This window comes from Cololabis saira, chromosome 10 (genome assembly GCF_033807715.1).
Source record: "Cololabis saira isolate AMF1-May2022 chromosome 10, fColSai1.1, whole genome shotgun sequence".
NCBI lineage: Eukaryota > Metazoa > Chordata > Actinopteri > Beloniformes > Belonidae > Cololabis > Cololabis saira.
In genome coordinates this window covers 18,233,824-18,249,158 of record NC_084596.1, presented here as the reverse complement: position 1 = coordinate 18,249,158, position 15,335 = coordinate 18,233,824, and the positions used below count along the sequence as shown (strand labels likewise).

Genomic DNA, 15,335 nt, shown 5'->3' with positions numbered 1-15,335 from the left:
ATAAAGTAAAGGTTCATGTAAAATGGACCAGAACAGCCGATGGGACGCGTTGTGGGCGCTGCCAGACGGATCACATTTAGCAACGACTTCAGATGGTTTTAAGACCTTTCTGCATCAACCTCATCATCTGGAGACTGTAATGGAGTGTCCCTTACGCAGACATCACACACACACACACACACACACACACACACACACACACACACACACACACACACACACACACACACACACACACACACACACACACACACACACACACACACACACACACACAGAGATAAACACCTGCAGGGTTTTTTGTAAAAACACTGATCTAACGTCACTGTATATACCAATACGCCACATCAGTTCCTGTATGAATCACAAGCTGCAGGACTACAGGCAGCGCCCCCCCCCTTCCTCCGTGTTTGAACCCTCGCCACTCAGACAAAGACATAATTGAGCGTGACGTCCCACTAGGGGGCACTCATTGATCCTCCGCGCTCAATCCTCACATGACATCATGTATTCAGATGGCAGAGGCAGGCGAGGAGGCAGGCAACTGGGGTGAGGAGGGAAAAAAAGAGGATTGTGAGGGGGGGGGGCAGACAAAAGTATTAGTGGAGATTACATCATCCACTCTAACACCTCGCAGCATAGCAACCACAGAGGTGAATGCACCCCAGGGAGAGGGAGAAGAAACACAGAGGGGAGGGGGAGGAAGAACAATAAACTGCCACCACTGCTGCCTGCAGGTATCGAGCTGATGAGCGTGTTTCAGGTATCGACTGGTACATACAGGCCAAACATGATCCTGCACATTGATCATTCATTAAAAGTGATTAAAAATGCATTTATTCCATATTTATATGTTGAACCATGTAACTGTTTTGGTGTGTGAATGAATGTAGATCTGTGTGTGTGTCTGTGTGTGTGTGTGTGCGTGTGTGTGTGTGTGTGTCTCTGTGTGAGTGTGTGTGTTTGTGCGTGCGTGCGTGCGTGCGTGCGTGTGTGCGTGTGTGTGTGTGTGTGTGTGCGTGCGTGTGTGTGTGTGTGTGTGGAAAACCGCAGGTATGAATTTAGTGCACAGTGGCCCTATATTCAGTAATCATGCAAACTTCTAACACACTGCAAACATACACGTGGAGTAACTGGATCAGAGCGGGTTAACTGGACCTGCTGGTCCGAGTGGTATCACGGTGCAGACTTGCCCCGGATGTGACACGGCATTCAAGTACACGACACGCATGCAAGAAGCAAAAGATGAGAGGACATGTGTCAGGGATGAGAGTAGGAATGACAGCTCAGACAGAAAACCACCAGCACAGGGGTGATGGGCAGCTGGAAAGAGGAAGACAAAGAAAAGTACATGTACATCAAACGTGTTTGTCGGCGGGACCATGCTTGCAAGAGGCAGCAAGGACAATGAGAGCATAACCGACCAACGGAGAGCAGGAGGAGAAGGAATGGATGGGAGAGAGAGAGAGAGAGAGAGAGAGAGAGAGAGAGAGAGAGAGAGAGAGAGAGAGAGAGAGAGAGAGAGGACAAAGAGGAGCGAAAGAAATAAAAACGATACAGGAAATTATGGAAACAAGCAAGTGATGGTGTAGGTGTTTTAGAGACGGAAGAGCAGGAAATTAAGGGAGAAAGACAGACGTGCTGACCTTTACTGAACCTACGAATTAAATTGAATCAAACACAAGATTCACATCACATGTCAAATTATCACTGTGCCAGCACGTCAGTGGTTTTGCATGAGTGTGTGTGTGTGTGTGTGTGTGTGTGTGTGTGTGTGTGTGTGTGTGGGTGGTAGTTGGTGCTGATGAGTGTGTGGGTGGATGGGTATGTGATGTTTTTGTATGCCATGCTGCACGTATCTTTGTGCATGAATTTACACCGCTTTGAGAAAAGCAATGAGTGCTTTCAAGCTGAAAGTATGTGAGTGTTCATGCGGAGACCTAAAGTGCTAATGCCCAAGTTTTTCTCAAAGGCAGTTTATTGAGTAAAGCTGAGGAAATATCTATGACAAGCTCACGTAAAGCACATCCATACTGAGAATACACTGTTGGCCATGAGTTGCAATTAAAATATTTTTCACCTCTTCTCATGAAATGGTTGTCAATTACATATACATATATACATATATAAATGCTGTGCTCCGTGCCTATCGCGGAAAACCAGCTCACAAACAATCCAGTGACAGCTGCCCAAGAGGCATCCTATTCAATTCATGCTACTTCAACTGGCTCATCAAACATGATTCAGCAGCAGCTCCCTTCCACCCGTCCTCCAAACAGCTCCTTACCCGGTTTCAGATTCAACTCAAACCTCACGACCACGGAGGAGAGCAATGGAGAATTGCCCCTACCAAATGGACTCCCACTTCACCAAAAGCGTCTGGCACAATTATTTCCTATATGCTGGGATTCAGCCGACTCTGGTTTGAACATCCTGCGTCAGGTTTTGCATTGTCTTATCCTAAAGCATCCCAGTGAAGGACTGGGAGTCGTTACATCTGCTACGTTAGACACAATCTTCCCCAAACAAAGAGAACATCCTTTCCCTACTTTTACCTTGAAAATGAAACAAGCAGTCCTGCTGAGGCCAATTAACGTTCCAATAAACCTTCCTAAAGAAAACAGAGCACATCACTTCACTTCCAGGGGTAAAGAACTGCTCCAAGGTGGCATGAGCAGGACCGAGTCCAAACTTCCTGATGTAAAAGTTCAAAAGGCTGTTGGATCCTGCTCCCCAGCAACCTGGCTCATGGTTGCTGACGGACACTGAGCAGTGGGACGCTCCTAAAATAACAGGACGCTGCCTCGTCTGCCGCTCCTGGCGCTTGTCCGACCTCGACGTGAGATGAAAAGGCCTGTCAGCCGCCCCCGATGCTACATTGTCCAGAATCTTCGGCAGCTCGGGGAGGATGGCATCCAGACGCAGCGCGTTGTCACCGAAGAGCTTAACTTCCTGTGAAACTCTGCCTCCTTGATGGACGAATGAAGAAGGACTCAGGAGCTCCTCCGAGCGCTCCTCCCACCGCCAGGAGACGTAGTCCGTCTTGATCAGCTGGACACATCCGGGACCAAGATTTACTTCCCCCTTGTGAGTTTTCTGACGACTTGCTGAAATAAGGTCCCTTCATCGGTCACATGATTTAGATTTGACATCTAATAACGCTGAAGCCCTTATATGCAGTCTGATCTTCATATTACACCTGACCTCCTGAGGTGTTCAGTGGTGCTTCTGCTGTCTTTATAACATATTCTCTTATGCTTCAATCAGCCCGAAGACTGAGTCAGCAGAGGTACTGACCACTGACTCATAACAGGTCTTTTTTCCTCCCAGCACGGAGATCCTGTGCAGAGTCGGTTCATCGTGAAGCAGGGGAACACGCGCCATCCCCTTGATCTTCATTCTGCACAGCTTGCATCTCCGTCTTCCTGGCTATGAAGGACCTTGACCAGAGGTTGAGGAGGGCTTTGATGTCCTTAGTTAACCATCACTGACAGCGTCCTGATCACACTGGGCTCATGCTTGTATATAACCGTGCAGAACTTCATAAGCCCACTCAGACCATCTCATCTAACTCCTGAGAGGCAGTGGCTCCCCCCTTTCGGTAAAAACACTTCGATAGAGCTGTACAGCATTTACCCCTCCTGGACTAGAGGGGAGAAGGCAGCCTTGTGCAGCCTCAGTTTGACCACGCAGGTTGTAAAGTTATCTCCTGTCTGTTGGGTCGGCTCACATACATGGCAAGGATGAGAGGTGCAGTGTACTTGCTGGCAAGGTTGACATCACCTGTGGTTGTAATGAATGTGCTTGGATGTCTAACCAAGCAATGGCAGAGATGGTGTCTCAGAGATGAGAATGAAAACTCCGCCATGATAACATGCCAAAGCTCCCTGAAAATAGTTGCACAGTACGATTTCAATTGTTTAACAGGATTTATGAGTGAAGGTGCAGCACTGGTTTGTTTGGCTGGGACAACAAGCCGCCTCCTTTCCGTTCGCCGCTTACAGCACAGTCCCTGTCATTACGAACAGTCTGCTACCCCGCAAATGAGAAGCACATTCAATTTCACTACTGATACTCCCCCTGACTTCTTCTTGTTCTTCCTTCCCCGTCTCTCAGCCTCTGCATCTGTGGTTTTTGCCAGATTTCAGCAGAATTTATCTGCCTACAGCTGCGTCGGCCTACACCGGCCTCAGCATACTGTAGTGCTTGCTATGGCAGGAAGTACCCCGCAAAGTAGAAACTTCTAGAAAAGTTACTCATTTAGCATAATACTTGTGTTTGAAATACTCATAATTAACACGGACTAAAATAAATAAAAATGTCACAGATAAGCTGAGTCTTATGCTGCGTTCCATTTACCTCGGAAGTCGGAAGTCGGAACTGGGAATGACGTCACAGCCGAGTTATCAGCGTTCCAGTTACAAAGTAGGTAAAAAACGTTTGTAGTTCGCATATACCACATGAAAAATGTAAATTACACTATAGCAGCACATATATGCCGAACAATACTTGTATACGACTGATTTAGTGTGACCAAACCTAGAATGAAGTGCTACGAATTTTTACAGAGCTCTCTTCTACTGTTTACAACCGGGGCAGCCATCTTGGAATGTGAACTCGGGGGTGGTGAAGACTCTCCCACTTTCCCAGTGGGAAATCCCACTTCGAGGGGCATTCCAGTTGAAAAATCCAACTGGGAACTGGGAAATCCCCACTTCCGAGGACAAATGGAACGCGGCATTATTTACATGTCTCATTAACTAACGCAGCGCAGAGACATAAAAACAATCGTAGCAAAATCAAGATATCGATCAATAAATGGAAAAATAAGTAGAGTTCCTGAAGTGAAATGTGCAGTTTTTGACAATCACACTGAACAACAGAAGCTGCAACTGAACAGACACATTAAAAAGGAGACAAAAGAGTATAATGACCATGAAGCACTCATATTACGCTAAATGTGGAACTCTTAAGATACCCAATAATTAGCATGCAGGTGAGATTCTGGGCTCCTTTAAGGGACATTTAACTTTCACAGATTATTTAAAGTCCTGATACATTTCAGAAACAGAATTGTACCCACATGCAGCTGCAGTTTAAGATATTGATGTTGGTATTCTGGAAGAAGGTCAAAATCTTTTTTTCATATCATTTTGAAATGATGGGGGATAGGTCACTGGAGTGTTTTTATTTGACTTGATTTTATTCCACGACTGACTTTTTCATTCATTTCATTTGACATTTTTCAGAAGAAAAATGATTCTCTTCTTTTTGCTTTGGCTTTTGACCCTTCAGCTCTATTCCTTTTGCAGTTTGAATGCAGTGTTACCGCACTTCTGAAGGGAAGTGATACTGTTGAACTCCCAGTAAGCCATTCTGGAAATGCGTGTCGGCTTAAAATGTAAATGCGAATGTGTGTCTGCTTTTGTCAGCAGTGTAAGGGATTTTCTCTAATTCACCATGATATACAGGACTCATTTTTGCCCAGATTGTCACTCACACGCCTCTCAGTGCTTCACACTCAACTCTCTTGCATGGTACAGTATCCATTTACCTAATGTTTGAAAAAAAAAAAACTCTTTTCAACCATAAAAGCTTTTTGTCAGGGTTCTTATCGTCAAAAACTGTCCTGAAGCTGTAGTTATTTCTCCATTTGTTCCTCCAGCTGGGTTTCTTTCTTTCCTAACACAGTTCCCCGGCTCTTCCTCACCTCGGAGACCCTCTCCTACACCGAGGGCCAGGCCGTCCTTGGTCCACTGGACGATGCCGCTGTAGTTGAAGACCACGCAGGACAGCACCACCCGCTCCCCCAGCACCACTGACTGGTCGGCCGGCTCCTGGGAGAATCGCACACACCACACTGCAAGAGAAAGACGGAGAGAGGGAGATCAATTTTAAGTTGCTTCCACAGCGGCCTGACCCTGACCATCTTTTACGGCTCCGTATTGAGCTACAGCATCCATTTCTGCTCTTATTGACTCACGCTTGCCCATACGATGACTACCGGGATACTTTGTTGTGTTCATTTATTGCGTATATGGTAATTTTATAGCCTTTTTTTATTATGGGTTTTTATTGTTCAAATTTCTCTTACAGGAGAGTGAAGTGCCTGCATTCATGCACATGTCCACAGCTAGCAGGAGGGATGCATGAGACTGTAACGTTTTTTAAAATCCTTTTAATCATTTTGATTTCTTGCTGGATTTAGAGGCTCAGTTTATTGTGTCTACTGCTTCTGATTTGTTCCTTTCTTGCCCACTTTTCAAGTTTTTCCCTGGACTTCACTGAGGCCTCTGTGTGTGTGTGTGTGTGGATGGAGTGTGTGTGTGCACATGCATGTATGTCTAAGGACGTTTTTGTGTGGCAAGTACATCACTGCCAAGCTGTGATACAGCTTTTTCATCACAGAGCACAAAGGGATTTGCTTAAACACCCCCCCCCCCCCCCCCCACACACACACACACACACACACACACACACACACACACACACACACACATATAGACATGCATATTTCCTGCAGCAAAATAAGCCTTCTGGCAATTGCAGCACCATTAAAACACACAGATATGAAAACTACGAGTGTCGGCCCAGCATTCATTAATGCTCTCGCTGAAAGAGAAAGAGTTAGGTGAAGAGAGGCGAGGCGCGGAGCCGGCGCTGTTTTCACCCGTTTGCATCATCAGGTAAAATTGTTTCATATTCCAGAGAAAGTCTTGCAAGAAGGCACGTTAATTAAGGCGCAGAGAGTCTCTGCCGCCGTAGACGGAGCACGAGCACACATACAAACACATGCACACAGAGGCTCCTGCATGCATGCAATGTTGAATCAGAGCAAGTGTTTGCACTTGTGCACATTTGCACACTTCTCACTGGATCAATGCAAATGTGCAGTTGCATACTGAATCCCGTACTGAGAGAGCAGACATACACATTCAGTTTTCCACGGATGCAGACATGCACAACCTCACACACACACACCACGGAGTTGGTGTCTGTCTTCCCGTGGGCTATTCTGTTCTTGGATCATGGTTAAAACAATCCTATTAGCTAATTAAGGCGGACTGGTTAATAAAGGAGACTGCGGCTCTCGGGGACACGTCTCAGCGGGATTCAGACATAAAGGTGCAAACAACAGGGAGATTTACTGATTTGTCAGGAGGATTACGCTTGTCGTGTTGTTTGTGTGAAAAGCTCCTTTAAAGAAAACAGCGATCTTCCCAAGAAGCGCTTTGATGTTTCTTTATCGTTTCCTCTGAATTCTGACTCCAGAAGACAAGTGCCGTGACTGCGAGCTGATCGCTGTGTTTTCCATTTGAAGTTGATGAGACAATCTGATTTTGAAGCACTTCGCTGTTGTTAAAGAACGTTGCATGGCTCTGGCTAAACCTCCGTTGAAGATTCAGTGTTCAAGCACTGTTTTTGTTAACAAAGCAGCTGTCATCCAAGATAAGATGTTGTTTAAAGCTGGGTTAGAATATTCACACACTGAGATTCTGCACGTTGGACCTCCATGTCCTGTGGGTCAAAATAGTACAAGTTTCTTAAAGTTTAAAGTCTCATCTCAGGAATTATGTTTCCAGATTTCGTTTTTTTCTCATGGATTGTTTTTGCTAGTCCTCATGACCAATATGGACGGACTCTAATAGCTCTGTTGGGCCCCACCATGACCTGCAGCGGTCACAGGCTGCCAGCTAACTCCGTTTCCTCCTCGTCTTTCCCCATCTCTCCATTGCACCTCTCCAATTTCAATAAAAAGCTCTATCTTTAAGGCCCGTATCTTTTGAAAAACAAATAAATGCAGTCATTTCCGTACAGTTCATGGGTTTATCAGAACTGATTGAGGTTTAAGACCGTAACATGACTGGGATTTACTAAAAATTGCAACATTATATGTTTTCAAGGATCGACAAAAGTGATGTGCCTACATTTTTGCAGGCAAATTATTATATACTTACATTTTGCATTACGTTTAACTATCAACAAAGAAATATTGTGCTCACATGCACCAATATGACAGTTCATTTAATACAGTATTGAAAAGGTCATTATTGTCCTCTAACTTGACAAGACTCTTTAATCCCTGTGAGTTGTGGGATGGGGTCGCCGCAGATTGGAAGTGTGAAGTTTTCCAGAGATGTCATTGGATCTTGATCTCAAAAAAATGATTAAAGTTGGTGGCGAGTGTCATCGAAATGCCAGGATGCAAGTTCATTGCATTGTAACAAGATGAGCTGTGGACTTTATGATGTGAATGATTGCTGTAACACCTTTAAACGTGCCTTCATAAGGAGATGTTGGTGTTGTAAAGGAAATGCTATAATGGAAAATGCTGTGGCACAATACGGAGATCTGGCCCCATCTGACCCGATACTGCAACACGTTCTTATTTCAACCTCGTCACATGCAGGTTCCTGGTCAAACTGGTGGTTAACCCTTTCACATAATACTTTCAGATGCACAAGTGGATTCTACCAGTAATCCTGCTGCAGTTTTAAGTATTGAAGTATCGTCTGCACCAATGGCAACGCTTGCTTGTAAAATAATAAACCTCTGAGCACTGTTGCGTGCGTGTCCTTTCCTTCTTTCACTTCAAGAACTGAAAGACAAGCAGAGCAGCTGAGACTGCAGACAAAGACAACTGAAGCTGCTCGTCTTCCCTTCAGAGAAGAAGAAGAAGAAGGAGCTGCTGGGAAGTGATATCCTGCTGACATGAGTGATTTACATGTGGGTCATGTTGTGCATGATTTATGCAAAATTAACAGCTATTACAAGTACAGGCCTTCTTCTTCATGTGTAACTCTGCACAGAACAACGCATTTCTCTCCTGGGATGAACCATTGTGTGTGTGTGTGTGATTGTGCATGTGTGTGTGTGTGTGTGTGTGTGTGTGAATGAAGTTGTGAATGGCAGTCAAAATTAAAAACAGATCAATTTTGTGTCTATGTAGCATAATAGACACATGTTTTGGTGTGTATCTGTGCTTTATGAGTTTTTATGAACATATTTGTGTGATTTTGTGAATGTGCTTATGTTTAACTGTGTGTGTGTGTGTGTGTGTGTGTGTGTGTGTGTGTGTGTGGCCCGTCAGCCTGCAGCAAGGACTCAGATTGTAGAAGAGAGAGCGACACTGACAGGGAACAGAGATGTAATTAACCCTACGGGGTACCCGCCCCCCTTATTCCCTCCTCCCTCTAACACACACACACACACACACACACACACACACACACACACACACACACACACACACACACACTAATTTCCTCTATAGACACAATACCTTCACTAGCCCCTCATTCTAACCTTATCCATCACATCTGAATGCCGCAAACTTTTCCAGATCCACATCTGTTAAGCATTTGAGACTCTGAGGAGGTTAAACTGTTACTCCCTCTCGGGTGAGCGGCAGCAAAGCACCCCTGTATGCAGATGTAATCAGTCTACAGAGCACTGTAGAGGCGTGAATAACACCATTCTCCTCCAAAGCATCTCGTCATAACAACCGTCCACATTAATCCTTTGGTCTTTTTTGTCTGCTGTATTTTTGTCCATGCGCTGGAGCTGCGTGGATACAAATGTGTGGGCTGCAGGCTGTCTGCTGCAGAAGGATGCAGTGGACTCTTGCTGATTGGTGTGGATGACAGACTTTACTTCACACCCTCTCCGTGCATGACGGGATGTGGAAACGATGGATTCTGGCCCCCTCAACCAGACTTCAGTGGGCCCATCCACAGACTAAACTATCTGCTCTTACAGCAAACACACAACCCCGGAGTCCATGACGGACCCTGACAGGATCACAAGCACCCATAAAACACTGGGTAATGTAGTCCTGAGGGTGAACCCGCCTCGGCCAGAGTTGAGGCAGGAAGTCAGTGTGCTCACCAGTTCAAACCTAAACACAACCGTAGTGTAAATCTAGAACCAGAGAGCCAGGGTTTTACTCTCAGAAACCTCTCGGGGCCACAGGGACTTACATTTGGCTCCCATGTTGACGGGAGGTCCTCGGTCAGGAAGTGCACAGTCAGATTTTGGTTTTCCCCCCCCATTTATATCTGTGTTTTCCCTCTCCCTGTGTTTCTGTGTTTTTTATTTTCCTCCACACCTCACTGAGCCTTTACTACTCAGGTGTCTCTGTCATTAGAACATTTCACCCTTCATCTATGTCACTTTTCCCCACAGCGTTTCCCAGCTACGGGTGTCTCCTTCATGCTCTTCATGTCTTCCTGCTCTCCTCACCTTTACATCCCTGCAACGCTCCCCTGAGGCGTGATGTTAGTCTTCTCCTCCACTCTCACCATCATTGCATAATGACCCAGTGGTAGAGACGACGCAGCTCCACAGTAAAAGCCATGGCTCCAAAATATTATAGCTTTGATACCGTCACATTGGTCTATTTGGTTTGTTTTTGTTGTTCTTGTCCTTTTCAGGCTTTATTCACAAAGTTGCCTCACTCCTCCCATCTCCTAGCGAGCAGAGCGGTCTACTGTCGTTGCTGACAGAAAAAAAGTTAAGTTATAAATAATCATCCTGATCATTAACACATAACCACAATGTTTTTCTGTCTCCATGTTTGTTACCAGTCCTTCAGCTCACTTGTCTTTGACTCGCAGAGGTTTCTCTTTTCTAAGTTACTTTATATCTGTCAGAGCAGCTCCAACCTTTTCAAGTTAAAGATCTGAAAGAAAAAGCGAAAACACAAACTAGCTAAGTGTGTCAGGTAGGGCTGTTCGATTAATCGATTTTAAATCGTAATCGCGATTATGTAATTAGAACGATGTTAAAACATGAAAATCGTAAAATCGATTTTTCGACTTTTTTTTTTTTTTTTTACCTTGTCTGCACACATATTAATGATTGATACCATATTAATGATTGATGGAAATACCTCTCAATACCTGCGACAAGTGCCCCATTACACACCTCTACCTCCTTCATGGGTTGCATTATTATTTAGCATGCAAAGACCCAGTTTAGTTTAATTAGAAAATGTCTTATAACTACTGTATGTTTGCAAGTGCTGATTTGCTGATTTTCTTTTTCAGAGATAAAACTTTATATTTTATTATATTTTTTAAAACTTTTTTTCAACTTATTTTACAGAGTTTTGCACTTTATTCATTCATTTTTGGTTTAATAAGAGCAAAGTTTGCACTTAAAGCCCAATGGGGCAAATGTTCAATAAAAAAACAGCATATTTGAAATCATTTCTTTGCCTTTTGTCAATTCACAAAATAATCGTAATCGTAATCGAAAATCGGATTTTGAGAGAAAAAAATCGAGATTTTATTTTTGGGCAAAATCGAACAGCCCTAGTGTCAGGTATTCATAAAACTCACAATGACAATAACAATAACACTACACAATATAATCAAATCAAAGATATCCTGCATTGCTCTTGTTGGAAATCAGCCTCATATGGAAAATAGTCATTTTTGTAAAGAAAGGAGGTTGTTTGACATTTTAACTGCTTGGATCTCGTTAGGGATGGTAACAGTACTCACTAATGAACGAAGGAAAACGGCCTCCGCTACTTCACAGCAGAGCTAAAAACGGCTGCCAGAGGCCAAATACAATTTCCTGACAGCACACCGAAGCTGTGCCGAAATGAACAGTTGGTTTGTGAGGTTGTAACCCTAGACTCCAGACTTCCAAAGCCCGCAGCATTCATCCTCTGAGCCCTCCTCCCGATCTCCCATCCCCGAATTAAGGAAAAAAAGAAAAGCCACGCTGACCCGACCCTTGTCTTCGTGTCTCCGCTCTGCCTCTGGGCAACTGCTCGCTCCCGTTCCAGCGACCACACACCACTCTGAGGCCGGAGAGGGCCGGCCGTGTCTGTGTGCGTACAGGAGAGCATTGTCTGTGTTTACACGCATGCCTGGGCTCACATCCGCCGTTGTTCTGCCATGTATGCGTGTGCATATATTTGCCATCTTTGAAAAGGCAGCAAAGGGCAAAATGTAGAAGGGGGAATAAAAGAAAAGAAAACATGTTTATCTAGGAAAGAAAGAAGAGAGGAAGCGTTTAAGTGTTAAGAGCGTACTGAGAGAGAAAGGAAAATGAATAAAAACCAAAGATTAAAACACTTAACACAGGAAAAAAATAAGTACGTTTTTTTTTTTGTATATATTTGGTGAATAAAAAATCTAAAAGGTATCAGTATTGTTTAATTAACTTTGAATTGCAAAATGTTGCCAAAACAAAGTGTTGTCGCAAAAAACAATATCTGGGATATTACGAAGGATTTTGAGCTGTTAAATTAGAATTAGAGCAGTTGTGATTAGTTTAGTAATTAAAGCGACAAGAGGTGTACGCAAGTGGCAACAGTGAGGAAACCTCTCTGGATGGACAGTTTTGGTACCATTTTTGCCAAATATGTGCCAGTATTGTCCTTGCAGAGACATTTAAATAGACAAACAAAATATACAAAACAATTGATTTTCGACTTTGTAGAAAGCCAACCCTCCTTCTGTATATCCATCCGTCTTGTCCTGGGTCACGGTGGTCTACGGCCTGTCTCAGATGTTATCGGGTGAATTAAAGGTGGATTAAACCCGGGACAAATCTTTTCTATGTTAAAACATCAGTTTCAAGTTAATTTCAAAGAAAATGTGGCAACTTTTAAGAAGCGCTGTCTCGCTCCTACAGTCTCTTATCCCCATTACCGGTTGGTTATGTAAGAATTGCCTCGCAAGTATAAGATGCAAAAGTGGTTGTAAATCAGTGAGAAACAGAAGCAGGGCTCTGTTAAGGGTTGGGATGAGCGTCGGAGCCTTTGAACTCGCATCTTTTATGAAACTGGCCTCTGAACTGCATTTCACCATCAACACAGCTTCTTGCAAATATACTCTGGGGTTGTTTTTTGGTCTGAACGTCTGCTGGAGCAAGACATGAAAATGCAAAAAAAAAAAAGTGCTGGCATGAGAGAGTGTCAGCAAATTACATCAGAGACTGGAGAGATGAAATACTCCCCTACAAAACAGACGTAGCACAAAGGTGTGAAGAACTTCCACTTGTTTCATTTAACAAGATTTGTTTTTTGATTTATCTTCATTAATGCTTCGGCTTCATGCCAACCGATTTGAAAAAAGTGTGGCTAGAAGTCGTATGCCCCGCAAGTTATTCATTAACAAAGGTCATTATCCAGCATCCAGCTGGTTGGTCGTTGGTCATGATGAGCAACCGCATCAGTCCTGAGAGATGCTGTGTTTACTGCTGCCTGGTTCATCTGATGCTTTGGAAATATAATTTATGCAGCATTGATGCCTCCAAAGCACGCAGCATTTATCTGACAGAGATGTACATGGGAGCAGACAGAGAGAGACAGAGCACGACTGAGTGAGGACGACACAGAGGGACAAGCACTCAGATCATAACTTTGTCTCTGTGTGTCCCAGTTCGCTTGGTGTTTGCTGTAAACACAAGCTCCGTGATTTCCCAGTCTCCCCTCACCATCCAACGCTGCCTTTATTTCCCTCCACCAACACTTCCAGCAGCACAGCGGAGCGGCGTGGCGCCAACCGCAGAGGAGATGCTGAGCAAAGCAGCCAGTTATTGGAAATCTCTCTCTCTCACACACACACACACACACACACACACACACACACACACACACACACACACACACACACACACACACACACACACACACTTGCACACGCACACTTGCACATGCACACAGGGAAAGTTACCAATGTGCAGATGCAGAAAGACACAGATACAGACACTGTGAAGAGCTACACATACGAGATGCAGACACATTAAAAGTAAGCACAACTAACGTGCATATTTTCAAACCACATTTAAAATTTTGTGACAAACAAAATAAATCATATACACTCCTAAAATCAAAGCATGAAGTGGAGACCATTCTCTACAAGGATTTCTTTTTTTATGCTGTTGCCTTTTGTTTGCAGCCTAGAACACAACGTATGCATTTTACATGAAAAGCGGTTTATGTTGTATGTTTAAAACAACATACAACAATCACTTCTGAGAAAAGTTGATTGGGCATGAATGTGAATGAACACTAATTTAAGTATAACAACGTTTAGGAAAACTAAGATATAAACAAGGTGTGAAGCTTACTTTTTGGTAAAATTACTATGTTTCACAATACTGTACATCTGTTTGTAAACAAAAGCAACTTTTGCAGAGCAAATGCTGTATGGTGTGATTCTTGCTTTAAATTGTGTCATTTAATCCTGTTTCCTGTCTTTCAGTATGCTCAGAAGCCCAGATCATGAGTCATCTACTGCCATGCAGAGGTGACACATAGACCTGTTTATAGGACATACTGTAGACCTTACTTAATCTTCTTCCCTAACTTGCATCTAAAATGCATGCTCGACAATAGGAAACATGCATGTTGCATTCATTAAAGTTAACATAAAAATGTTGAAATGTTCCCACATTATGACCTAAACCTGTATATACTGTTTTCAGGCTGCCAGACTATCAATAGGTGTGCAAATGTGAAAGTGATAAAAACGTTTTGAAGTAAAATTCATACCAGGAGCTACAACCTCTTTTTATTTTTGTCCAAAATTACAGTTTTACCGAATGTGCATTTGCAGGTTGGTTCTCTAAACTCATTCATCCATCCTGAGTTCGGGGTCAGCCCTGCCCCCTTTAGTTGGAATTTAGATAAAAAAGAAACAACCATACAATTGTCACTGCTGCTATGGCATGTGACTGGTGGTCACATGTCTGATTGGTTAAGGAAGGAAGCCAATCACAGCGGACCAAAGTGAGAAGCAATCTGAGGAACAAAAAACACACACGATGCTCACTGGTGCACATAGAAAATAGAGGGATTTAGCCTACGCGATCTAACTGACCCAGAGAGTTCTTGAGAGGCGATGAGAGTAAATCAACTCTATTGTGGTACTTGATATATATGAATAGGGATAAGAATTGCATTTTGTTGGACCTTCAAATTTTAGATAAAGTAAAACATGAGCTTCTATAACTGAATCACTAACATATGGACAAGTGACATCTGTTCCTGAAGTGTGCACATTATTCAGGGCGCAAAACCCGAATGAGACTAACTACGTGTTTTTACTTGGTTATATTGCTGTAGTAATTGTTGAGAGAGTGAAAACTTAAATCACAATTTATATTCCATCAATTGCAGTAATATATAAATTAGTAATACCGAAAAAACAAAGAAAAGAAAAACAGCCTTCCTCTGTTCAATTTTGTGGTGAGGAAGCAGGAAAGCACAGAGGAGCAGAGTGACGCCAACCACAGAGGGGATGCTGAGCAAAGCAGGCAGTTATTGGAAATCTCTCTCACACACACAAACACACACACACACACACACACAC

The 15,335-nt window shown here is 43.5% G+C and overlaps 1 protein-coding gene across 4 annotated transcripts in view; it reads right to left on the bottom strand.

The window, feature by feature from the left end:
• Nucleotides 1-15,335, bottom strand: part of kirrel1b (kirre like nephrin family adhesion molecule 1b) — a 106,863-nt gene that overhangs the window by 38,979 nt on the left and 52,549 nt on the right. For all 4 annotated transcript variants that reach the window (XM_061731876.1, XM_061731877.1, XM_061731878.1 and 1 more), the window contains exon 2: nucleotides 5,711-5,860. In XM_061731876.1, the coding sequence (XP_061587860.1) occupies nucleotides 5,711-5,860 (150 nt within the window). The remainder of the gene's footprint in view (nucleotides 1-5,710; nucleotides 5,861-15,335) is intronic.